Source organism: Myxocyprinus asiaticus, chromosome 30 (genome assembly GCF_019703515.2).
Source record: "Myxocyprinus asiaticus isolate MX2 ecotype Aquarium Trade chromosome 30, UBuf_Myxa_2, whole genome shotgun sequence".
Classification (NCBI taxonomy): domain Eukaryota; kingdom Metazoa; phylum Chordata; class Actinopteri; order Cypriniformes; family Catostomidae; genus Myxocyprinus; species Myxocyprinus asiaticus.
This window is the reverse complement of record NC_059373.1, coordinates 12,901,940-12,925,990: the sequence shown is the minus strand read 5'-3', so window position 1 is coordinate 12,925,990 and position 24,051 is coordinate 12,901,940. Positions and strand designations below refer to the sequence as shown.

General features: G+C 38.7%; 3 protein-coding genes across 5 annotated transcripts; 2 read left to right on the top strand and 1 right to left on the bottom strand.

Moving 5' to 3' along the window:
* Positions 1–758: 758 nt before the first annotated feature.
* On the bottom strand, positions 759–10,795 carry LOC127421553 (protein FAM221A-like). The gene is made up of 5 exons (XM_051664676.1): positions 10,406–10,795; positions 2,439–2,610; positions 2,256–2,338; positions 1,299–2,139; positions 759–981 (listed from the first exon to the last, which is right to left on the bottom strand). Exons 2-4 carry the CDS (start codon positions 2,594–2,596, stop codon positions 1,733–1,735), a joined length of 648 nt encoding a protein of 215 aa, XP_051520636.1. The 5' UTR covers positions 2,597–2,610; positions 10,406–10,795; the 3' UTR covers positions 759–981; positions 1,299–1,732.
* On the top strand, positions 3,569–9,541 carry LOC127421555 (coiled-coil domain-containing protein 126-like). Of its 2 annotated transcripts, none has more exons than XM_051664677.1 (3): positions 3,569–3,839; positions 7,391–7,858; positions 8,622–9,541. In XM_051664677.1, exons 2-3 carry the CDS (start codon positions 7,624–7,626, stop codon positions 8,879–8,881), a joined length of 495 nt encoding a protein of 164 aa, XP_051520637.1. In that variant the 5' UTR covers positions 3,569–3,839; positions 7,391–7,623; the 3' UTR covers positions 8,882–9,541. The 2 variants fall into 2 exon arrangements, with proteins under 2 accessions (XP_051520637.1, XP_051520638.1); XM_051664678.1 differs by lacking the exon at positions 3,569–3,839 and adding an exon at positions 5,614–5,666.
* A 1,825-nt stretch (positions 10,796–12,620) lies between the features above and the next one.
* On the top strand, positions 12,621–22,774 carry LOC127421175 (transformer-2 protein homolog alpha-like). 2 transcript variants are annotated; one of them, XM_051663996.1, is made up of 9 exons: positions 12,621–12,768; positions 14,132–14,259; positions 14,365–14,524; positions 14,803–14,856; positions 18,369–18,557; positions 20,310–20,425; positions 21,148–21,246; positions 21,347–21,414; positions 21,625–22,774. In XM_051663996.1, the coding sequence occupies exons 1-9, from the start codon at positions 12,733–12,735 to the stop codon at positions 21,633–21,635; spliced, it is 861 nt and encodes a 286-aa protein (XP_051519956.1). In that variant the 5' UTR covers positions 12,621–12,732; the 3' UTR covers positions 21,636–22,774. The 2 variants fall into 2 exon arrangements, with proteins under 2 accessions (XP_051519956.1, XP_051519955.1); XM_051663995.1 differs by having other exon boundaries at positions 21,344–21,414.
* The last annotated feature ends 1,277 nt before the right edge of the window (positions 22,775–24,051 follow it).

Below are 24,051 nucleotides of genomic sequence, written 5' to 3'. Positions count from 1 at the left end.
CAGTGATCGATCGACGTATTATAGCAAGACCCTCCAAGTCAGCAACGACCTTCGTCAGCATTGCCGACATGTTTAACATCTCTCGCCGAATATCTCCAAATCAGCTCCCTGGCCTGGGGCCGTCAGCTTGAGCACGTAAGTGTCTTTTAATGTCTCCAGAGCCTGAGGATTTTGAATTCTTTGACTGCAACAGTTTCTTCTTTTACTAGAACAGTTATGGAACAGAGTGTATCGAATCTCACCGGTTTATGTCATCAATAGTGTTAAAACTAGCAAAGTGTGCAGAGCTTGCCGTTCACACGTCCGAACCTCGCATGGCGTCACGTGACTCTCCATGTCCTTTGTCACTTAAAAGTTTTTGACCCCATTTTACGGACAAAAACAACTCATGCAGTGCATCTTGCAAAATATCTTTGTTTGTGTTTCATAGAAGAATGAAAGTCATACAAGTTTGAGATGGCATAAGTAAATGATGAGAGAAATATTATTTTTGGAGAACTATCCTTTTAATTGAGAGACTACATAGAATATTTGCACTTGACCAAATGCACTGCTACCTTGCAGGGTCATTAAATTAAACTGCAAAAAGCTAAAAGGTGATTACAAATAGTGGAAAATTTTAACCACACATTTTATTCTAAATTCTTAAAATATATATATATATTTTAGGTTATTTGTCAGCTACTCAAATACATAATATCATTGTTTTAATTAATACATGTTTTAATGGATAGAAAACATATACAGGGAAACTAGAGCTACTATTTAAAGTGGGACATTTGATTTTTAAAAGACTGGCTATGAGAAGTTAGCATGTGAGCACTGCAGAATTAACATCTTAGATACAGGGCTCTTAGAACTACCAAGGGTAATATGCCACATTCATTCAAATTTAATCATCACTTTCTTGCTAGAAGAATAGATGCTTTGTTTCCATCTCCTTGGTTACATTTTCTGTTTTGTGGCTTTCCTCTTTATGTGCTGTGGGATTAGAGTTTTCATAGATTACATATTTGACCAAAATTAGGCCGGCAAAGTGTAAAAGAAAACCAATTCAGACTCAAGTTAGAACTCACTGGGATGAAGTATGACTTCATCAAAACAAAATGACAAACTTTCTCTATAGTGTCTTTGAGAAATGGTATTGGAACTTATTCTGTCTTTCCTTTGAATTACTCTTCCTTGTAAGCACAGTAAAAAGGGATAAAGATTTTTAAAATTATTTTTATAAAATATTGAAATTACTCATGAAGCTAAACATTTCAATGTCATTTAAAATAGTGGTCATTATTATACACCTGCAGGCTCGGTGAGTGGTGTATTTGCTCAAACATGTGAGTTGGGTCCTGGTCAGATTTCAGGGTATTAGATGACAGAGGACCTATGTAAGGGCAAAAAACAAACAAAAAAAAAAAAGATAGCATGAAATGCATGCATGCAACAGAGTCACCATATATCCAAAGATGTATTTTGACTGATAAATATTAGAAATCTAAAAGTACATTGCTTTACTGTAAAAGTTACGAACTTCACAGGGTTTAACCCAAAATTCTTTCCATCTTTATCTGAATAGTAAAAAACAGCAACATGCAAACTGTAATAATTACCATTCAGGCAAAACAAAATTAGATTAGTGTTTGGGAAACACAGTATAGGTAAAGATAATGTACAGCAAGAGACAGAACACTAACACAGCAATGTAGGAAATCTGAGTGCCCAGATGAGCGGTCAGTTAACGTGTTGCTATGGAACAAAATGCCTTTGGTTTGGGTATGGTGGTTGTTGGTGTAGAAAGACTAACTAAATTGTGCCCAAGACAAAAAATGACCAAAACGGCAATTGCAAGTGGGGTGGCCAATGGGGTGGTCAGGCTTTGGTCCATGGTGGCCACGGCCACCCCTGGCCTCCCCTTAGCTCCGCCCCTGTGTGCTTTACAAATGCCACTGGGATCCAAACTCAGGTAGTCTGCCAGTGAGCTGAACCCAGTCAGGCCTCCCATAGCTGCATAAGGAACAGCTCTGCCCACTGGATAACCCCGTGCCATGCGCTCTTCCCTGGTTTCAACCAGCGTCACATGGGCAAATCCAGGCTGACCACATCCACAGGTAAATGGACTTCGATAACCTTTGCAGTGAGTGCCTGCACATGGGAACAGACAATGTTAATGTATGCTTACTTGACTTGTGCTTTAATATATAAATATATTTGCTTTAACATATTTGCTTGACCAGGCTAATAGGGGATGCAAAACTCACATTTCTTGGATCGGTGGTTTGTAGCTTCACTGTGCTCACTGGTTGTGCACTTGCATTGGCAGCGCACAGGCTTAGAGCCATTGCTATGAAATATGAGAATGAAATATGAACATATAATAATCTATTTGTACATGTGTACGTGTGTGTACTTGTTCGTGTATATGTATGACTGGGTATGCACACCTGTGTGTACAAAAGCAAGGTGTCTCTGATCCAATGAGTTTGCAGTCTATCTGTCCCAGGATACCGTCAAAACTGACAGAGTCGGTTCTGTATTCTTCGTGGCACCATTTCCTTGTATTTCTTTTATTCATCCTCTGAAAACAGTCTACCTCAATCATCTTCCCCTACAATCCTTTTCAAAGAATTTAAAGGGATTGTTCAATCAAAAATTAAATCTCTCATTATTTACTCACCCTCATGCCATCCCAGATGTGCATGACTTAATTTATTTTTCAGAACATAATTTAAGATATTTAGAAGAATGCAAGTGAATGTTGGCCAGAACTTTGAAGCTCCAAAAAGCATATAAAGGCAGCATAAAAGTAATCCATAAGACACCAGTGGTTAAATTCATGTCTTCAGAAGCGATATGATAGGTGCATTGTATAGACCAACAGAGCTGAGATATTCTTCTAAAAATATTTGTTTTTGTTCTGCAGAAGAAAGAAAGTCATACACATTTGCGATGGCATGAGGGTGAGTAAATGATGAGAAAATTTACATTTTTGGGTGAACTATCACTTTAAAGAGAGTTACAACATCTCTGCAAAACTTACTTGGAAATTGAGTAGATGACCATCTTATACAATGGGATGTACAAACAATTGGGCTTTTGCCTCAAATGTACCAAACAAACAAAAAATGAACAGATTAAAAAAAAAGTAAATATCAACTCAAATCAACCCACCTTCTGTATTCTAAATAGGCCCCCACTGCATTGTTTGTGTGTTTGTCGAAGTGTATGCTTTCCATTCCTCTGTGACTGTAAGCCTATTTTTGTTGTTTTGCCTTTTGTTAAAAACTACTGTGCTACTTTGCTACTACACTGACGCTACACAAGCTTGTTTATGTGTTTAAGCAAGGGCTTCAGCTGCTTCCAGCAAAGATTAATCGTCAGTGAATGTGGCCTTTGTTTAAAGATTTTTTTTTTTTCCTGCAGTAGACTAATACAAGTTTAATACTGGTGGTCTCTCAAATGCTCTCATGCAACCATTTTATTGGAGTCCCGAACTTTCAAACGCGGTTAAAATGTATGGACTACATTTCCCATGCTGCCCGTGCCTTTCGAAAAGCACGTGAGTATGTACGTGACATGACGTCTTACGCAAACTAACAATATCTAGTTTGAAAAGACGCTGGATGATTATCCCTCTCCTATTTCAAGATGTTTTAGCTAAGAAAGATTTAGTGATGTACGTTTTACAGAGACGACTGTCTTGAAGTTACGAAATTGTTTGAATATAATTTCAAAATTATTGTTTTTATGAGGTAGTTCGCCAGGGCAGTCACGCAAAACGTGAAATGGAGATGTCAAGAGTGTGGAGTCCACGAATCTGGTCACCCTGATAAAAACTATTTAAGGTAATTTCTTTATCAGCCTCTAATATGTTGTTTTATTATAACAGATAAAGTGCGATCATTAGCTGTGTTACTGTATGCGGTTTCATCCTGCTGTTCCAGCTGTGCAGTGTGTTTGACATTCGGCCCATGCGAAATAGCCGCACAATCAGTGTTCATGGTTTCCTTTATACAATTCCTGTTGATGTAACTCAGTATCATGACAGAGTTGTGTTAACATTAGCATTTAAATGGAGTTAAAGAATAACTTTCTGACATTGCATAAATCATGATCATGATCTGCTTTCAAGATTTCCAAACAAAGCATATATCTGGCCTCCAGATGCTGCGATTCAGACTGCATGTTCAGTTTCGTGTCTCTATACTTTGATGGTGTTAAATGATTGTGCAACCCCGATAACACGTGGTGGAGCAGTTATTGTGAATCCACTGTACTTTGATCACTCTTTCTTAATACAGTCACAAGCTTGATCATCTCGTCAGTGAGCAGAAATGCAGAATTTTTGGTTTGCCAATATTGTGATTCTCTAGTTTTTGTGACGTAGACAGAGCACTGAGGTCAGGCTTGAAAGTGGACAAATATCTCTTCCCTGCATTTTTAATCCATTTCAGCCCTTTGTCATTGAGTGATTTATGATTGGGTGGAGAATAGTAATGTGACCATAGAGAAAGACAGTGATGACAGGGACACAAAGATAAAATTCCAGCATGCTTTGACCTAACAAAGGGTTTCACTTCCTTTTCACTATAGTGTGGTGTATTATTTACAAAAACCTAAATGTGAAACCATGTAAAGTTACACTGCAAGTGCATTAAAATCTACAGAATAAAAGCAGGGTGGTGGAAATCATTGTTGGTACAGCCAGCGCCACACTAGCAGACTCCTAACAACTCGATTTCGGCGAGGGTGTCGCACACGGTAAATGTTCTGCACTTATATAGCGCATTTTTTAACCTTAGCTCCAAAGCGCTATACACTGTGACTCATTCACCCATTCACGCACACACTCGCACACCAATGACGGCAGAGCTGCCATGCAAGGCGCTAGCCTGCCATTAGGAGCAACTTGGGGTTCAGTGTCGTGCCCAAGGACACTTCGGCATGTGGGCCAGGAATTGAACCGCCAACCCGCTCACCACCTGAGCCACAGCCGCCCCTTACATGCAGACTGTTTTGCCGAGTTCTCGCTCTCTTCAGTCGAAGGTATGACAAACTTGCCGATTAAGAATGGTGGAGTGGTGACAAACATACAACTCACTGCAACTCTCTCTCTCTGATTCCCTGTCACATTGAGCTTGCTGAAATAACATCAGGAGTACCACATGAGCATAAAACATTTCAGTTTAGTGATTTAGGGTGATTTCAGACCTGTTGTGTGCTTGATTTGTTCCGAAACAGGGGCTAAAATAGTTACAATGTTGCATTTTCTTCATGGTTCGGTATGCTTTCACAAGGTTATATTTTAAAACAGATCAAAACTGTAAACATTTCCATTTGTGGTTATTTTTATCTGTCATTAGTTGCTTATGCATGATTTCTGTATTGAAATAATCTCAATTGTCTCTTGTACCACTGCTCACCGGAAGAATGATTTAGAGTTTAAAAAAGTACTTAAATATTTATCTTTTTCACACCAGAAGACATTAATTTAACCGTTGGCGTTGTATGGATGAAGTTTATGCTGACTGGCTGTGATTTTTAAAGCTGCAAAAGAGAAATCTCCTTTCACTTGCATTTTAAGGACCTATTGAGCTAAGATATTTTTCTAATTTTCTTCAAAAATGTTCTGGTGAAAAAAGAAAATCATGCACACCTGGGATATCATGAGGGTGAGTAAATAATGAGAGAATTTTCATTTTTGGGTGAACTATCCCTTTAAGTCGCTCAATTACAAAGGTGTCTTCCTCAAGAGGGCACTTACCGCCTGTAAAAGCAGAATCTTCCATTGGGCCGCATACAAAAGTCAGGATGTTTTTTTGACTAAACCTTAGAAACATTTATACATGGGGGCCTGGGTAGCTCAGTAGACACTGACTACCATGCCTGGAGTCGCAAGTTTGAATCCAGGGTGTGCTGAGTGACTCCAGTCGGGCTTCATAAGCAACCAATTGGCCCAGTTGCTGGGGTGGGTAGAGTCACGTTGGGTTAACCACATCGTGGTCGCCATAATGTGGTTCTCACTTTCGGTGGGGCGTGTGGTGAGTTGTGCGGTGAGTTGTGCGTGGATGCTGCGGAGAATAGCGTGAAGCCTCCACACGTGCTAGGTCTCCACGGTAACTCAACAAGCCACGTGATAAAATGTGCGGATTGACAGTCTCAGACGCGAAGGCAACTGAGATTTATCCTCCGCCACCCGGATTGAGGCGAGTCACTACGCCACCACGAGGACTTAGAGCAAGCATCCACGCACAACTCACCACACGCCCCACCGAATGGCACTGGGGAATTAAGCATTCCAAATTGGGGAGAAAAGGGGAGAAAAAAAGAAGAAACATTTGTACATGAAAAGTATACTTGTTTAAATCTATTAGTTTAAAGGATTTGACCTAAGGTACAAATGGAAATTCGCCTGTGTAATCTTCAGAGAATGATTTAAAAAAAGCCCTTATACAGTAATCACAAATGACTGTGATTGGTGCATCCTGAAAAGCACTGAGAAAAGTAACAGGTGCCACGTGACAAGGCCTTTTATGTGCCACTTAAGAAGACGTCGGACAATAATTTACACATGAATAATGTTGCTGAGAATAATATTTAATAATCATTCAAATGAAAATAAAAACATTTAAGTATTTTATAAGTAGTCAAATTGGCCAAATGTTGGTCGGGATATTTTTGATTTCTGAAAGTTGATAGGGTCATGTCTCTATCATCCCTAACTAAATTTACGCATATACACTTTACGAGAACGCATACCTTGCCTCTGCGACAGATTTTTTCAAGCAAGCTTGATGTGCTTTTTCAGTTTTTAAAGCCTTTAACGCTTCGTCTACATTCGCCTGGCCAGCGATTATATTAATGAAGCTCTCACCTGAAAATCACTGGAAAAATTGGCTAGTGTGGCACCGGCTTTAGTGAAGACTGATAAATGTACCTAAAAGCAAGAGAACTTATTCACGTTAGCGCCATCTTTGTTTTTTAATGGGAATGACAACAAGGTTGTGAAGGATAGACGTACAGTCTCTTCAGTGGGCTGTACTGCAGTTTAAAGTGTTTTTGGGTTGTTCCGCGGACAAAACATTGATAAAATATCTGTCCAAGAACGTTCAGTTTACAATGAACTCCAGACAACATGAGTTGTGGAAAATCAGATGTGATCTAGGAGCGTTATACAGCTTTATATCGTTTGTGCCATTGAAGAGATGGTAAGTCTATCCCTCACAGCCTCATTGTCATTCCAATTAAGAATCAAAGATGGTGCTAGCGTGAATAAGGTCTATATGGTTACTGTTGGAGTGTTTGATGAACAACCTGGCAGCTGTTGGAAAGAAGCTTCCAAATGATGGCTAATCTCACATATATTTGCTTGTTCTTTGTGTATGGTATTTTACAGGAGGTCCTTGTAGCAGTAGACTGACTACAGACTCCCACCTTTGTGATTTCCCATGCAAAACGGCTAAACAAATGCCTGAAGTCAGGATCCCTAATGCCGCAACATCTCCCTAGTCCTAACTATAACTTTCTCTCCACTTTTCCATTTTTCAAGACATCAAATTCCCATTCTTGAACCTGCCGAACTCTTCTAATCCTGTCCCCATCCCTTCCCTGTAACCCGTCAGCATTGAAATGCTGGGTTGTTTGCCTCGTAGGAGTATGTCTCACAGACTGAGTATATTGCTGGTGCTCTTTGGCTTGGCCTGGTGTCTGCTGCTGCTTCACTACACCGTCACACAACCACGCCGCCAGAGCAGCGCAGAACTCCGCCAACAGATCCTTGAACTCAGCCATCGCTATGTGAAAGTACTCAGCGAGGAGAACCAGAACCCCTCAGGGCCCCATGGCACCTCCATGGCAGGATATGGTGAGGATTTATTGATTGAAATGAAGCTATGTAATATACACTTCTTTTTATGTTTGACAGAGGATGTTTGTTGAAGGGTCACTTAATCAACCAACTCTATATAATTCAAACTGAGCAATTTAAACAACTTGCGTAAGTTTCTGTTATTCGTGTTTAAGACCCCATGAAATGGCTTGACTAGCGAAAATTTCTTTCCTGTATTGATGTTTAAAAGGATATAAAAATTAGGTTTGTGTGGGACATACTGTATCTAAGGGCTCTTCATTTTTCCACTAGCCAATAAACTTTAGTTGTTGTCAATCTTATGAACCATGATTTGCTGCTTGATATTTCCTGAGACTTTATAGCCCGAGACGTACCACTTGTATTAAAAATAATGAGAGAAATTGGAATGCCCAATATAGAAGATGTAGAAAAGGAAGTCCCGCCTTTAAATTAAAAGAGCCAGTCACCTTTAAGATACAGACATCGCCTGCCAGTTCATTCGAGAACACTCATGTGCATTATTTTTCAGGCTGGACCAGCCCGAAAAAAATAAAAAAATAAAAATAAATACTTTTTTTTGCATAATCTGAGCTAAAAACAAAAAAACAAAACAAAATTTATGATACCATTGTTGTCAGAGTTTACTGCTGATTTGAAATATTTAATTTTATCGTAATCTTGACCAATCGTTTTGGAGATTTTAGTCTCACCCCATTCAAGTAGATAGGAGCTGTGCTTTATGCCTAATATTTCTTTACAATCTCTTCCTTTGCTGTAGCTGATTTGAAGAGGACAATTGCTGTATTGTTGGATGATATTCTCAATCGTTTGGTGAAGTTGGAGGGGAAAGTGGAGGCTGCTGTGAATGCATCGATGCACAATATCTCCCGTCCTCTCCTTGCTGCAGGAGTCACTGTTTCCAGGCCCACCAAACACAACATGCCAGCCCACCGGCCAGATGTACACCAGCGAATTAACCCTCTTCAGTTCCATCCACAATCACCTGATCTACCACATAGACCGCACTCTTTAAAATAGCAAATGGTGGCCATGGACATTTTATATGCCACCACATCAAAGACTGCAATATACACAGACAGATATATTTTTAGACTTAAACAGCATTTAGACATCGTTTTTGCTTTGTGCACATGAGCTCCAGCTTGATTGTTTTGTCTTTAATTCATGGATCACAAAATATTTTATCATTACAGTATGCGTGTTTTGGAAGATTAGAACTGAGAGAGTGGGACATGAGTGTTTTTTTTTATTTATATCAGAATGAGTGTTTCATAATGTATCTGCAAAAGGCTCTACAATCAAAGGTATAATCTCCACAGCTACTGTAGCTAGCAGTTTGTAGTGCCCTTAGATGGATTCCTGAGCAAAGGTTTACATGTGAGGTTAATTGTTCACATTGGTAATTCCACACATTGCTGTGCTTTAGCAATTGAACAGTGGAGGAAGTTAGCAAATCTACAGAATATTTATGTACTCAGTCAATAGTTGGTTGATGTCTGTATTACAGATTGATTGTTAATTTAAGAATGGGGGAATATACCTCAGTTGCTTTCAGTTCATAGAAATGAATCCCAACTAAGCTGAATGCAGCAATCAGATTTCCAGAAAGAATTGTGTCGCAGGCGTCATGACTGAAGTCAATAAATATAATAAAACATGTACCAGTGAGATCTTTAAGAGTTCTGTCATTTCATTGTAAGCAAGAAACGGGTTAAACCCCATAATACAGACTTTGTTTATCCTCACAAAAAAGTACTCTGGTGGTACCATGATGCAGTGATGTATGGTAATACTGTACCATGGTACACTGATAGACACAATGATAATGAATGCGTACCTTGTTCACTTACCATGGTAATTCTGTTGTCACTGTAAGTGAGGGTTCGCTTGGGGCCCCCATATGCACAGAAACGGCCTTGTCTCTCATCCTTTACTAACCCTCATGCCATCACAGATGTGTATGACTTTCTTCCGCAGAACACAAATTAAGATTTTTAGGTCCATACAAAGCAAGTGAATGGATATTAAATCTTTGAAGCTTGAAAAGCACATAAAGGCAGCATAAAAGTAATCCATATAATTTGAGCGGTTAAATCCATGTCTTCAGAAGAGATATAAGTGTGGGTGAGAAACAGATTCATATTTTAGTCCTTTTTTACAATCATTCTCCACCTTAATTTTCACATTCTTCTGTTTGGTGATTTGCATTCTTCATGCATATTGCCACCTACTGGGTATGGAGGAGATATAGAATAAAAATGACTTCAATATTTATCTGTTTCTCGCCCACACCTATCAAAAGGTGGATTACTGTCATAACACGCTAGTTGACCGTTACGCTCTCTCCTATGGTAAAAATGTGGAGATTGTTATCGGAGTATAAAAGATCTCTAGTAATGGTCAACTAGTATGCTAACTGACACCTACCTGTCACAAAATTGACTGTGACTTCTCTTATAAAACAGCAATAGACCTATTCACGCTTGCAACATCTTTGATTTTTAATGGGAATGACAATGAGGCTGTGAGGGATAGACTTACCATCTCTTCAAGTTTGTAGTAAACTCCACACATAGTTCTCTCCAAAAGGATTGTTTTGTTCTTATTTAGTTCTATCTATCTGTCTGTCTGTGTGTCTGTCTGTCTGTCTATTTATCATCTACTGTGTCTGTCTGTCTATCTATCTACTGTGTCTGTCTGTCCATCCATCCATCTATCTATCTACTGTATCTGTCTGTCTGTCCGTCTATCTATCTATCTATCTACTGTGTCTGTCCATCCAACCATCCATCTATCTATCTATCTATCGTATCTGTCTGTCCATCCATCTATCTGGCTGTCTGTCCATCTATCTCTCTATCTATCTACTGTATCTGTCTGTCCATCCATCCATCTATCTGTCTGTCCATCTATTTATCTATCTATCTACTGTGTCTGTCCATCCATCCATCTATCTATCTACTGTGTCTGTCTGTCCATCCATCCATCTACTGTGTCTGTCTGTCCGTCCATCCATCTATCTACTGTGTCTGTCTGTCCATCTGTTTGTCTGTCTGTCCATCTATCTATCTACTGTATCTGTCTGTCCATCCATCTATCTGTCCATCCATCCATCTACAGTGCATCCAGAAAGTATTCACAGTGCTTCACTTTTTCCACATTTTGTTATGTTACAGCCTTATTCCAAAATGCATTAAATTCATTATTTTCCTCAAAATTCTACAAACAACACCCCATAGTGACAATGTGAAAGAAGTTTGTTTGAAATCTTTGCAAATTTATTAAAAATAAAAAACGAATAAAATCACATGTACATAAGTATTCACAGCCTTTGCCATGACACTCAAAATTGAGCTCAGGTGCATCCTGTTTCCACTGATCATCCTTGAGATGTTTCTACAACTTGATTGGAGTCCACCTGTGGTAAATTCAGTTGATTGGACATGATTTGGAAAGGTACACACCTGTCTATATAAGGTCCCACAGTTAATGATGCATGTTAGAGCACAAACCAAGCCATGAAGTCCAAGGAATTGTCTGTAGACCGCCGAGACAGGATTGTATTGAGGCACAGATCTGGGGAAGGGTACAGAAAAATGTCTGCAGCATTGAAGGTCCCAATGAGCACAGTGGCCTCCATCATCTGTAAATGGAAGAAGTTTGGAACCACCAGGACTCTTCCTAGAGCTGGCCGCCTGGCCAAACTGAGCAATTGGGGGAGAAGGGTCTTAGTCAGGGAGGTGACCAAGAACCTGATGGTCACTCTGACAGAGCTCCAGCATTTCTCTGTGGAGAGAGGAGAACCTTCCAGAAGAACAACCATCTCTGCAGCACTCCACCAATCAGCCCTGTATGGTAGAGTGGCCAGACGGAAGCCACTCCTCAGTAAACGGCACATGACAGCCCACCTGGAGTTTGCCAAAAGGCACCTGAAGGACTCTCAGACCATGAGAAACAAAGATTGAACTCTTTGGCCTGAATGGCAAGCATCATGTCTGGAGGAAACCAGGCACCACTCATCATCTGGCCAATACCATCCCTACAATAAAGCATGGTGGTGGTGGCAGCATCATGCTATGGGGATGTTTTTCAGTGGCAGGAACTGGGAGACTAGTGCAGCAATGTACAGATACATCCTTGATGAAAACCTGCTCTGGACCTCAGACTGGGGCGAAGGGTCGTTGTCCTGTTGGAAGATGAACCTAAGCACACAGCTAGGATAACAAAGGAGTGGCTCCGGGACAACTCCGTGAATGTCCTTGAGTGGCCCAGCCAGAGCCCAGACTTGAACCCGATTGAACATCTCTGGAGAGATCTGAAAATGGCTGTGCACCGACGCTCCCCATCCAACCTGATGGAGCTTGAGAGGTCCTGCAAAGAAGAATGGGAGAAACTGCCCAAAAATAGGTGTGCCATGCTTGTAGCATCATACTCAAAGACTTGAGGCTGTAATTGGTGCCAAAGGTGCTTCAACAAAGTATTGAGCAAAGGCTGTGAATACCCCCGTTTTTTATTTTTAATAAATTTGCAAAGATTTCAAACAAACTTCTTTCACGTTGTCATTATGGGGTATTGTTTTTAGAATTGAGGAAAATAATGAATTAAATCCATTTTGGAATAAGGCTGTAACATAACAAAATGTGGAAAAAGTGAAGCGCTGTGAATACTTTCCGCATGCACTGTATCTACTGTGTCTGTCTGTCCGTCTGTCACGTTCAGGCGGAAGTGATGTATTTGCGTAAGTCGCCTCCCGTCCTTCACCACGCGCTTGTGCTGGTCAGCCATTTTCTGCACTTACATCAGAAGCGGAAGTCTTTGACGAAGACGATCTTCATTTTCACGCTTTTGCGAATTTCAAATATTTAAAAATGAGTGATGTCGAGGACACACGTTTCGAGGGGAGGGTATGTATTGTTTACGTGCATAAAATGAGCACTTCACATAAAATATTCTTCCTCTCTCTTTGCAGTAATGCTCGGTTTTAGTGAACAGCTAACAGATCTTTCCTTTTGTTTGTTTTCTACTTTACAAAATAAAAACTCCTCGGTTAATTATTCGCAGAACATGTAAGTTATAGTAAAGCTAGAGAGATCCTGTTTAACTGATTTAGTTTAAATAACGCTTTTTTATGTGTATCCAAACTGAAGCCCTTTTACGTGCTGAATATCAAACAGTTTTAACCTCAATTTTCTTTAACTAAGATGCAGAGCAGTATGTATTGATATAAATATGTCACATACAGCAAATCATTTCCTTTTGATAATTGCATTCCTACTCGCCCAAATACCGGTAGTAGTGCAACCAAATGCTTTTGTTGGAGCCAAATTTTGATTTGGGCATTCCTTTACACTAAGTTGTTAATGCATTGTTTATATCTCTAATAGGGTCAAATATAGACTCCAAAATCACACAATAGTAACTTGAGTACTTTTGGTTTCTCTTTCCTGCTTTCTACAGTATTCCTTAACTTTCCTTTATCCTGTGTCTAAATGTTATATAACCAGACAAACATATGTGTATCAAAAGGAGTAGTGAAATCTGAATAGTTCCAATTTTTTTTTTCTTTTCTAAATTTCCCTTGATCTTAATTGCTCTGAATGTTCTTTTTTCATTAAGGTTATTGGTCGTGAAGGATTTGAAGAGTTAAGGCCAAGAATGTGGAAGAATATTCAAGATAAAAGAAGGCTTTTGAAAATGTTTACAGAGCAGACGGTTAAGTGGGATGGGGAAAAAAAGAACGGAAGATCGGTCAGATAGAAGCACGCTCGTGTTATGTGTCTAAGCAGAAAAAAGAAAAGAGATTTCAGATTGGGGTGAAGAAATGAAAAGGAGAGGAAAAATGAAAACTGAACAAATGAAGACCGAAGAATAAAATGCCTGAGAGAAAGGAATAGCGTATACTGAAAACAGAAGAATGAATGAGTCCGTAGGCTAAGTAAATGCCAAATTTGTGTTCCAAGTGTCTTTACAATCTCTTCTTGATGATAATTTGCATGTTTGTAGTTGTACTATGGTGATTCGGTTAATAAAAAAAAAAGAAGAGCTTAGCAAAGACCTCTGATGTCTTTGTAACTTTTGTAACTGTATTAATAATGTTATTAACTGATCTTTTTCCATAATTTGAGTAATTCTAACACTTTCCTCCACAGCCTTAATAAAGTGAATGCTTGGATTTGTGTTATTGTGAGATATAGTGTGAGTGTGTAAGTTTGCCTGCTTTATAAACATTTGTCTTGTAAATGTTCTAATGCATTGCTGTGACATTAGGAATCCCGCTCGCCGTCCAAATCAGAGCGGGGCAGTCCTGCCCGTGCTAAGTCGAAGAGCAGGTCCGGCTCTCCCAGTCCTTCCCGAGCATCCAAGCATTCAGATTCAAGATCCCGTTCCAAGTCCAGGTCAGTTCATGCATAGATTAAACACCAAATGACAACGACTCAAAATTTGAATGTTGGGGCTTGTTCAGCTGTCTCTTATCTCTGTCTCTACTCTGTCTTTTCCAGGTCTCACTCTCGCCGGCATTCAAACCGGCGTTACAGTCGTTCGCGTTCTCACTCCCATCGGAAAAAGTCACGTTCTCGCTCCTACAGTCCTGAGTCCCGCCGCAGGAGGAGCCAGAGCACATCACCTGTGTCGAACCGCCGCAAACACAACGGCAGAAGGGTGAGTATCAAGGGTTTGAGGTCACAGATGCTGTTAAATCAGTGTAATTCAGAGTTATGTGGTCACAGCTGGACAGTTTTTGTAAATTTAGAGATTCTATAATGTTATGGTTTAAAACACACTAGCCAGTTTCTGAGTTCAACTCTAAACTTGGAATGCAAACAAATTATTTTTAGTTAAGTAAATTTAAATTTTGTCATTTACTCACCCCCATGTTGTTCCAAACGAGCATGACTGTCTTTAATAACCCCTTTCACTCCCTCTTATTACATCAACAGAGCTCATACAGCCATGACTCCAAAAAAGACTCTCACAGTCATGGTGATGTCAGGGTATGTGGACCTTTCTTAACCTTTTTTACAATTACCTTTGGACCAAGTAGGTCTACATGTTGCCCTTCTAAGTGTTAAGAGGTCCATGTGGTGTCTTTTTTTGCTTTTTAAAATTTGGTTTGTTCTCCTTAAGTGAATAAATAGGCCTTTCAGTCGGCTCATGTAATGACCGTATTTATATTGTGATGACTTAGGAAAGTTACAAATGTTTTATTGGACGGAAAGCATCAAGCTTATATAAAAAGTATTGTCACTCCTTTCTTTAAAACATCTTCAACCGGGGTTATTAAATACTGTCACACAGTTACCCAGAGAAATTCCAGGGATTTAAGCAGTCATGTTGATTTAGTGATGAAGTATTTCCTGAAAAGTCACTTGTGCATCCATCTCTGTTGGCGGGGTGTAACAACAAACATTGGACAACACAATCTGGTTATCACATACAAAAGGAATGTCGAGCTGCTTTCCATCATGTTCAGTAATTATTTAATATCATTGCATGTGAATATTTTGTGTGGTCTATATGGCTGCCCCCGACCGAAGTTTTTCCCAGTTGACTAATAGTCGTTAGTTTAAGCCATTAGTCGACTAGTTGTAGCACATTTATTATATATATATATTTATTGTTATTTATTTTTTTGGGGGGGGGGACGCCCAATTCCCAACACACTTTTAAGTCCTCATGGTTGCTTAGTAATTCGCCTCAATCCAGGTGGTGGAGGATGAATCCCAGCTGCCTTCGTGTCTGAGACCGTCAACCCGCGCTTATTACGTAGCTTGTTGAGCGCGTTGCCACGGAGACATAGCGAGAACGAACCACATTATTGCGAACACGAGAAGTTACCCCATGTGACTCTACCCTCCCTAGCAACTGGGCCAATTTGGTTTGAGTTCCAGGGCTGAGAAAGAATGTTATAAGTAACATTGCTAACACTGTTCTACATTAGAGAAATACTAAACCGTAATAATGAGCCTTTAAAATATAAATTTTACAAGCCCGCACGAAGCGAGCCACAGTGACACCAGCAAAAGCGGTAATGATTCTGAATGTGTCGGAAAAACCAGCAAGGAGACTGTCTGAACATGTTAATTTATAGAGAGAAATGCACATTAGGGTTGTGCCGACAGACGATGATCTCGAAGATCGACGATGGTCAGAGTTATGCCAATAGCTGATGTCAAGATGATATTTGGCTAATTTTCCCATTAATGTATTATATTATTATTAGGCTATTATTATTATCAAATTAATATTACAAATAATTTGCCCATAGAGACTCAGACACGTGCTTGAAGAAACACACTTTATTATATTATTAAGAAAAGATGACAGAAAAGCCATCTATGCGCATGTATGACATGCTGTTTGTACGGAGGCCTACAGTCTCGTGGAACACGTGCATGTAAAAGGTTTTCACTCTCTTTGTTTTTGTCTTCTGAATTTTTTTTTTATCTCAGCTCAGGAGGTGCTTTGAGTTCAGTTCACTTTATTTCCACAGAGCAGTTCATTGTGACCACAACTCTGCAGCCTATACATCTGTGATTAAAACATAAAATAATACAAAAACACATTCACCTCGAACCATGATTATTTCAGTTTTTTTTTTTTTACATTTATAATTGTTTTTGTCTTCATTTGTGTAAGTAATTTTCCGCCTGCATGTTTAGACGGATACTTGCCTGACGGTAAATAGAAAGGTGGTTACTTATATCTTTTTTTTTTTTTTTTTTAATCACTTCGTTATTTTAATTGCTTTTTTATTTTGTTTGGAGTGCAATTTGAATTTAGAAATGTATTTGATTGTGGGGCTGGGTAGCTCAGCAAGTAAAGACGCAGACTACCACACCTGGAGTCACAAGTTCGAATCCAGGGCGTGCTGAGTGACTCCAGTCAGGTTTCCTAAGCAACCAATTGGCACGGTTGCTAGGGTGGGTAGTGTCATGTTGGGTTAACCTCCTTGTGGTCACTGTAATGTGGTTCTTGCTCTCGGTGGGGTGCTAGGTCTCCGCAGTAACATACTCAACAAGCCACATGATAAGGTGCGTGGATTGAAGGTTTCAGACGCGGAGGCAACTGAGATTCGTCCTCCGCCACCCGGATTGAGGCGAGTTACCACACCACCACGAGGACTTAGAGCGCATTGGGAATTGGGCATTCCAAACTGAGGAGGAAAAAAAAATGTATTTGATTTCACTAAAGCAAGAATATTCACCCTCAGCCCGGGGGTTGCTGATGTAATTGGATATTGTATGAGATATATATATTGTGAAGGAGGGAACAAAACTAATTATTCACACACATGATGTATTTTCCTGGACAACCATTTTTCAAAACGTTGAACACACATTTTAATTGCACTTAATTTTTTTCCAGTTTCATTTGAATTTTAGTTAAAATAAATAAAAAATAAAGTTTAAAGTTTTAAATCAAGGTGTCTTGCTTTATTGTGTAGGCTTTTTTTTTTTTTTAATTTGGAATGCCCAATTCCCACTACTTAGTGGGTCCTTGTGGTAGAGCAGTTAAGCGCATCAATCCAGGTGGCGGAGGACAAGTCTCGGTTGCCTCCGCTTCTGAGACAGTCAGTCCGCGCATCTTATTAAGTGGCTCGTTGTGCATGACACCGCAGAGACTCCCAGTATGTGGAGGCTCATGCTTCTCTCCACGATCCACGCACAACTTACCACGTGCCCCATTGAGAGCGAGAACCACTAATCGCGACCACGAGGAGGTTACCCCATGTAACTCTACCCTCTCTAGCAACCGGGCCAAGTTGGTTGCTTAGAAAACCTGGATGGAGTCACTCAGCACACCCTGGATTTGAACTCGCGACTCCAGGGGTGGTAGTTAGCGTCAGTACTCGCTGAGCTACCTAGGACCCCCTGTTGTGTAGGCTTAATCCTAAACCTGCTTAACAAATATTACCCCATAGTACCACCTAGCATCCAGCCAGCGGTAATACGGTTTGAATGTGACCAACCGACCAATCAAAACTTGGTCGACCAAGACTCTTCTCATAGACTAACGTTTGGTGACTATTAGGGGGCAGCCCTAGCGGTCTAAGACTTGAATGTGCTTAGTGAGACACAACTTGCAGTGCAGGTCAGAACAGTGTGAAGAATTGCAGCACCCTTGGAGTTGAGATACTTGTTTTTTTGTTTTTTTTTTCCTGTGAATGATTGTTCTACCTCTGTTCTGGCTGCAAAAATTATGTAGTTTTGCTAAAGATTTGTTCACTTTCCATAAATTAGTTGTTTATGTAAATATATGTATTGATTAATATGTAAAATATTGATTTTAACAATATGTTGGTATGGAACAAAGAAAGAAGTAACAATGTTATAATCTTAAAATAAATCTTATAAGATATGTTAAGCCTTTATTGAAGAGTTTTTTTAGTCAGAGCTATGTAGACATCAACATCAGTGACTGGAGGGTCAATGTTGCATTTGGGTACTGTTCAATTATATGATGTTGCTGAATTGTGTCTCTATCACTGTACTCCCTCTTACAGGCCAATCCAGACCCTAACACATGTCTGGGCGTGTTTGGTCTGAGTCTGTACACAACAGAGCGAGACCTGAGAGAGGTCTTCTCACGTTACGGTCCTTTGGCTGGCGTCAATGTTGTCTACGACCAGCGTACGGGGCGCTCTCGCGGTTTTGCCTTTGTTTACTTTGAGCGCATCGATGATGCCAAAGAGGTAGGTCCCCAACAGGAAATCATTCTTAAATGACCTGCCAAGACAAGATCAGAGGCTAAGCAGAGGCAAGTGGTTCTCTTTATTGTAGCTTGAGGACTACTTGGGATTTTCTTTTTGTAACAAATTTGTTAACACTACAGCTATGTTTCAAAACCAAGTGAGCTCCCTTGCAATCTACTGCCTTCATGGGTAGCTGCCTTCTAAGGCCACATCCACTAATCCGGATTTTGGTTGGAAACTCAGTTTTTTCCATTTTATTATGCCATTGTTACCTGGAGTGCATTCTTTGGCTTCGTACTCATTTTGCAAAAATGAATGTATGAATGAAGTGATATATTTTTTGCTGTTTTCAACTAAAAGCCCAGGGATGTGATTCTTTTGGAATTCTGTTTTTTTTTCCTAACATAAAAATGTGACCCACGTGAATTGTGTAAATCCGTTAAAAAAATAAAAGGGAGGGAGAATTGTTTATATTTCAGGGGTTAATATCTTTTCGATGATACCCTGTCTTCTGCATGCTCAATAAGCACTTCTCTTTTTTGGATGATGCAACTGCTATTTCTGCTTCATGCACATACTTTGAGTGCGGGAGACGGAGGCTAGGGATTTTTGCTGTCAGAACTTCATTTAAGACAGGTTTATTTTAATTAATCAAGAGAAATAAAATGGTTGGATTAAAAAAGGGTTTGAACCCTTGTCACCGTTGCTGACAGATTAAAGATCGCTATTGTTATGGCCAGTTCCAGTGTTACTGAAATGTAACTTCACATATGAAGTACTCATTGCCAGTATATTGAGCAATTTATGAGTATTCATAAAACCATGCAGATAAACTCCAGACATTAGAAAATGTTCAGTCTAGACATGTTTTTCAAGAACTTCTAAAAACATGTGCTATGAAATTTTCACATTAATGTGTTATTTTCACAACCAGTGTCACACTTGTTTAACTGTTAGTACATGTTGAGGGAAAAGCATCCAAAAAGCTTTAAAACTTGCATATTTTAACTTCAGCTACTCTTGTTGGCAGGAGTAGCTCCAGCACGTGCAGTGCAAAATGTAACAGGACTTCCCGTTTACTGATGACACACTGCAACAGATGCTACCATTGTAGACAGCTTCATTGATTATAATAGGCTATATTTGCTTTTGACGTGACACTTGTGTCTGGTGTAGATAGTGTGTAATACAGTTTTGTTTGAAAATACATTTATTTCGCTACGTTTATGCCTCATCCACAAGAGAATGCCATTTATCTCCACCGAAAACCTTTCGAAAACTCTCTCCATTACTGCATAGTTTGGACAAAGATGACTTTAGAAAACTATGGATAAGTGTGGACGTGACCTTGGGCAGCAACACCGCAAGCCATGCAAAATAGCACTACTCATGTGAAACGCATGAGAAGGCTTATCTCACAATTGATTCCAATAGAGTTATGCATGCTGCTAAGTTAAAAAACAATACTCTCAAAGAATAAAAATGTGTAGCACAAATATTGGGTAAAACAGTACTTTTTTTTTTTTTTTAATTGGATAAAATTTTCATCAAGCTGGACGCAAAGTATTATATTATTGCCTTCTTCGTGAAAGATACATGTAATTTAGTCTTATAAAGCTGTTCAAGTAGGCAGCTCCTTAGTTTGACCAAGAACACTACTTGTATGGCACACATGACCGTTGAAGCATTATGACTTGTGAGTGCAGTTGTAGGTGTGTCCTGTTCAAAAAGACCATTTGCCCCTCACTACAGGCTATGGAGCGAGCTAATGGTATGGAGCTGGATGGCAGATGCATCAGAGTGGACTATTCCATCACTAAACGTCCACACACCCCCACGCCAGGCATCTACATGGGCCGGCCCACACAGTGAGTATTTAGCTGGCACCTCCATACAAACAGTTCATCGTCATTAAAGCAATATTCCGGGTTCAATACAAGTTAATCTCAATCGACAGCATTTGTGGTGTAATATTTATTACCACAAAAATTAATTTTGACTTGCCCCTCCTTTTCTTTAAAAAAGCAAAAATCTTGATTACAGTGAGGCACTTACAGTGGAAGTGGGGGCCAATTTTTAAACGTATATCCACAAGACAAACAATATGTGAAATCATTATTTTAGTGTGATAAAATCACTTACTAACCTTTTCTGTGTAAAGTTTTAGCCAATTTTACAACTTCGTTGCCATGATGATATAATGTCAGCAACTCCTAAAATGACTGTAAAAATTACAATTTAAACAACTTTACAGCTCAAATAATAATTCGTTTTAACATGTAAGTGCTTTTATAAAATTATAAGCTTAAAGTTTCTGCTTTTAAACCCTCCAAAAATTGGCCACATTCACTTCCATTGGACAGTAAGTGCCTCATTGTAACCCAGATATTTGCTGCTTTTTTTTTTTTTTCTTAAAAAAAGGAGAGATGAGTCAAAATTATTGTGGTAATCAACATTGCCAAAAATGCTGTTGATTGAGCTTAACTTGTATTGAACCCGGAACATTCCTTTAATAAACGTGACTGGCAATAAGTTTGTTAGTTTCGGTAGATGCTGTGTTTCATAACACTTTAATGTGATTGTGATGTAGTAACGGAGGTGGTAGCAGCAGTGGTGGGCGAAGACGAGACTCGTATGATCGTGGCTATGATAAATATGACCGCTATGATGAGTATGACTATAGATACAGGTAACATGGAATATATATTTTGACTGTCATGTTTTACATTTTTATTGTTTTAATGTGACTGTCCTTGTGATTTCTGACCAGTTCTTCTTTTTTCCAGCAGGAGGCGCTCTCCATCTCCCTATTACAGCCGATACAGGTCTCGCTCAAGATCTCGCTCATACAGCCCACGTGAGTGTGGATTTAAATGCCTTCAACCTAAGTTTTCCACATATGCCCAAATGCATGCATGCTTGATAAATGACAGCTTCTATATTACTCAAGAACTTGTGAAAAGAAGTTACTTGATTCACAGATTAGCTCAAAGAATCACGTGTAACATGTGATGGACATTTTTATTGCAAACTCATGCTAAGGAATGCCAACTTTTATTTTTTGCAGGACGATACTAAGAAGATCCTGACTGCGTCTTGACATGAAGTACATTCACTGTACAAGAGGAAAAATAAGCACCTGTGTATTGGTCAGAAGAAGAGCAGTTCTAACTTGACAAAGGATTTGTGTAATAGCTGTCTTAATTTTTAGACTTTCTAGTCATTTTAAAGTCTGTAGAGATCATAGATTGCGTCATCATGGAAATTTGTGTGCAGAACTTTTTTTTTTTAATATATATATATATATATATATATATATATATATATAGTGTGTTCTTACAGTCTGATATGAATGTGCATATGCCTGTTTTCTTCATAAATACTGAACATCCTTTGGTAGGTCTGTACGTTGTGTTAAGTGTGTGTGTGCGTCTATGTCTGTAAATTCAATGTACTTGAGAAAGCAGACTTAAAATTGCTTTTGTTTTCTGTATCAAGATATTTTATTTTCAGGAGTAATTGGTATTGCTTTATTTCTTTTTGAAGGAATAAAGAACACAAAATAGGCCTAAGTTGTGTTTTCCTTCTTGACAAGGCATGCTTTGATGTGCTGTTCAAGTCTCTGAATGTTCTACAAAGCAGTGAATAGCTTGCTGTTTTTTTTAGTTGTGATGAACTGTACAGAAATTAGCTCAAATTACTTTTATACCCTAAATATGTTGTGTGCTGAATTTAAGGACCGTAGAAAACAGATAAAATTAAGTCCAGACATAAACTTCTCTAAGAATGGATGTTGCAATGGCAAATTCTTGTGTAGGTAATTTATATATGCTGAATAACTGGGAAAATATAAGTGTATTAAAACAGCTTATAAGAATATGATTTTGAACCAAACAATAGAGCTTAATTTGATTGTTCAATATATGAAATAACATGCATGGCTCAAATTGACTTAGTATTACAGAAATCCAGTAAGATAAATCCACACAACTGTTTTCAAAAAATCTTTATCTTTTTTTTTTTTTGGCAAGATTGCATACACACCAGAAACACAATCCTTGTAATATAATGGTGTCAACAATTTGATCATAAAGTCATTTAAAAAGTATTTGCATTTTGTTTTTTTAAACTCCACATAACTACAATTTTCTTTTACCAAGTGACTAAGTTTAAAAGTTGTTTTCTGTTACACAATAATAATAAAAAACTGCATGTAAGCATGTTCTGCTGGGGTTTTTTTATTGCGCTCTATAAGATTAAAACAATTATCTCATAAGATTTAACATTCCACTCAAGTCAACAGCTTAAGTAGTTTTTGAAATAGCTTGCAATTGAGCTAAAGCGCCTACGAAATACAGCTGCCTTTGTCAACCATATACATACACCAACAGCTCTAACAAGAGCTGGCGTCAGTATTTAGTTGAATTTTATGGTTGACGTGAGATCAAATAGAAACTAACATAGCTGATTATTTGAATATGAGGAGATCCTGGTGTAACAGACGAGCTGTCTGCACATTTGGCAGTAACACTTTATAGCAACTTTTATTAGTAACATTAACATACATTGTTACATTAAATAGTAGTAGATCATTAGTTAATAGACATTTATTAGAAATGTCATGAAACTTTGACTTAAACGTTTAAATGAACTACTGCTCTCATAAACCTTAAATGTTTGTGAATTCAATGTGCCTATTTTTAATCAATCAGTGTTTTAAAACTGATCCAGATTCAACTACTAGAACAATAATGCCATTTAACAAATGAAGTACTCTGGAGCAGAGTAAAGAGCATGGAGCACTTGGCTATGATGGAGTGTCGGCCATATTGTTTTCACCTATCCAGGCATTTCAGATCAGTGAACTGGAAGAGCGAGGAAGTTCTGAGACGTGGCCATTGTTTAGATTCCACTCCCTGGTTTAGCCAGGAAGTAACATTGGGCCATCACTTAACTGCCTTAACTTTTAAATGTAGAATAGTCTTTTTTAACAAATGTGCTAATTTGACTTTTTATTTTGTATCAACAATTCTGTCGTAGGCTCTATATGGACTTGAAAGAGTATGTACTCAAATATAATTTAAAATGCTTAAACCTAAACAAACTATGTTACCATCTTCTATTTTTGTCATTTATGGGCAATACTCTCAACTTAGTCCAACTGACCACTACAGAACAGACTTTGTTAAGACTTAAAATGCTAAATGAGTCACAATCTGACTGCCTCTCTCATTTAAAACTGAATTAATTCATTTTGTTACTTCTCATTCAAAGATAAAGATTGCATTATTGGTTGTCTTTCATGCATACTCAACAAAAGGATTTATCAGTGTCACTATATTGCCTTGATGAATAAAGATGTCTGATTCCTTTTTGATGAAATCATAGTATCTTCCTAGCAGACATTTATTAAATAATGGTCCTGTATAATATAATATGTGATGTTTAGTGTTTTATTCTTTCCTTGTGACCTGGTGCATTGAGTTTAAAAATC

Coding starts and splice junctions, on each gene's coding strand:
- LOC127421553 (XM_051664676.1), bottom strand. CDS start 2,596: ATGATTGAGGTAGACTGTTTTCAGAGGATGAATAAAAGAAATACAAGG. Junction 2,339..2,438: donor CCTTGCTTTTGTACACACAG/GTGTGCATACCC, acceptor CATATTTCATAG/CAATGGCTCTAAGCCTGTGC. Junction 2,140..2,255: donor AAACCACCGATCCAAGAAAT/GTGAGTTTTGCA, acceptor TCCCATGTGCAG/GCACTCACTGCAAAGGTTAT.
- LOC127421555 (XM_051664677.1), top strand. CDS start 7,624: ATGCTGGGTTGTTTGCCTCGTAGGAGTATGTCTCACAGACTGAGTATA. Junction 7,859..8,621: donor CACCTCCATGGCAGGATATG/GTGAGGATTTAT, acceptor CCTTTGCTGTAG/CTGATTTGAAGAGGACAATT.
- LOC127421175 (XM_051663995.1), top strand. CDS start 12,733: ATGAGTGATGTCGAGGACACACGTTTCGAGGGGAGG. Junction 14,525..14,802: donor GCAAACACAACGGCAGAAGG/GTGAGTATCAAG, acceptor TTACATCAACAG/AGCTCATACAGCCATGACTC. Junction 20,426..21,147: donor TACATGGGCCGGCCCACACA/GTGAGTATTTAG, acceptor ATTGTGATGTAG/TAACGGAGGTGGTAGCAGCA.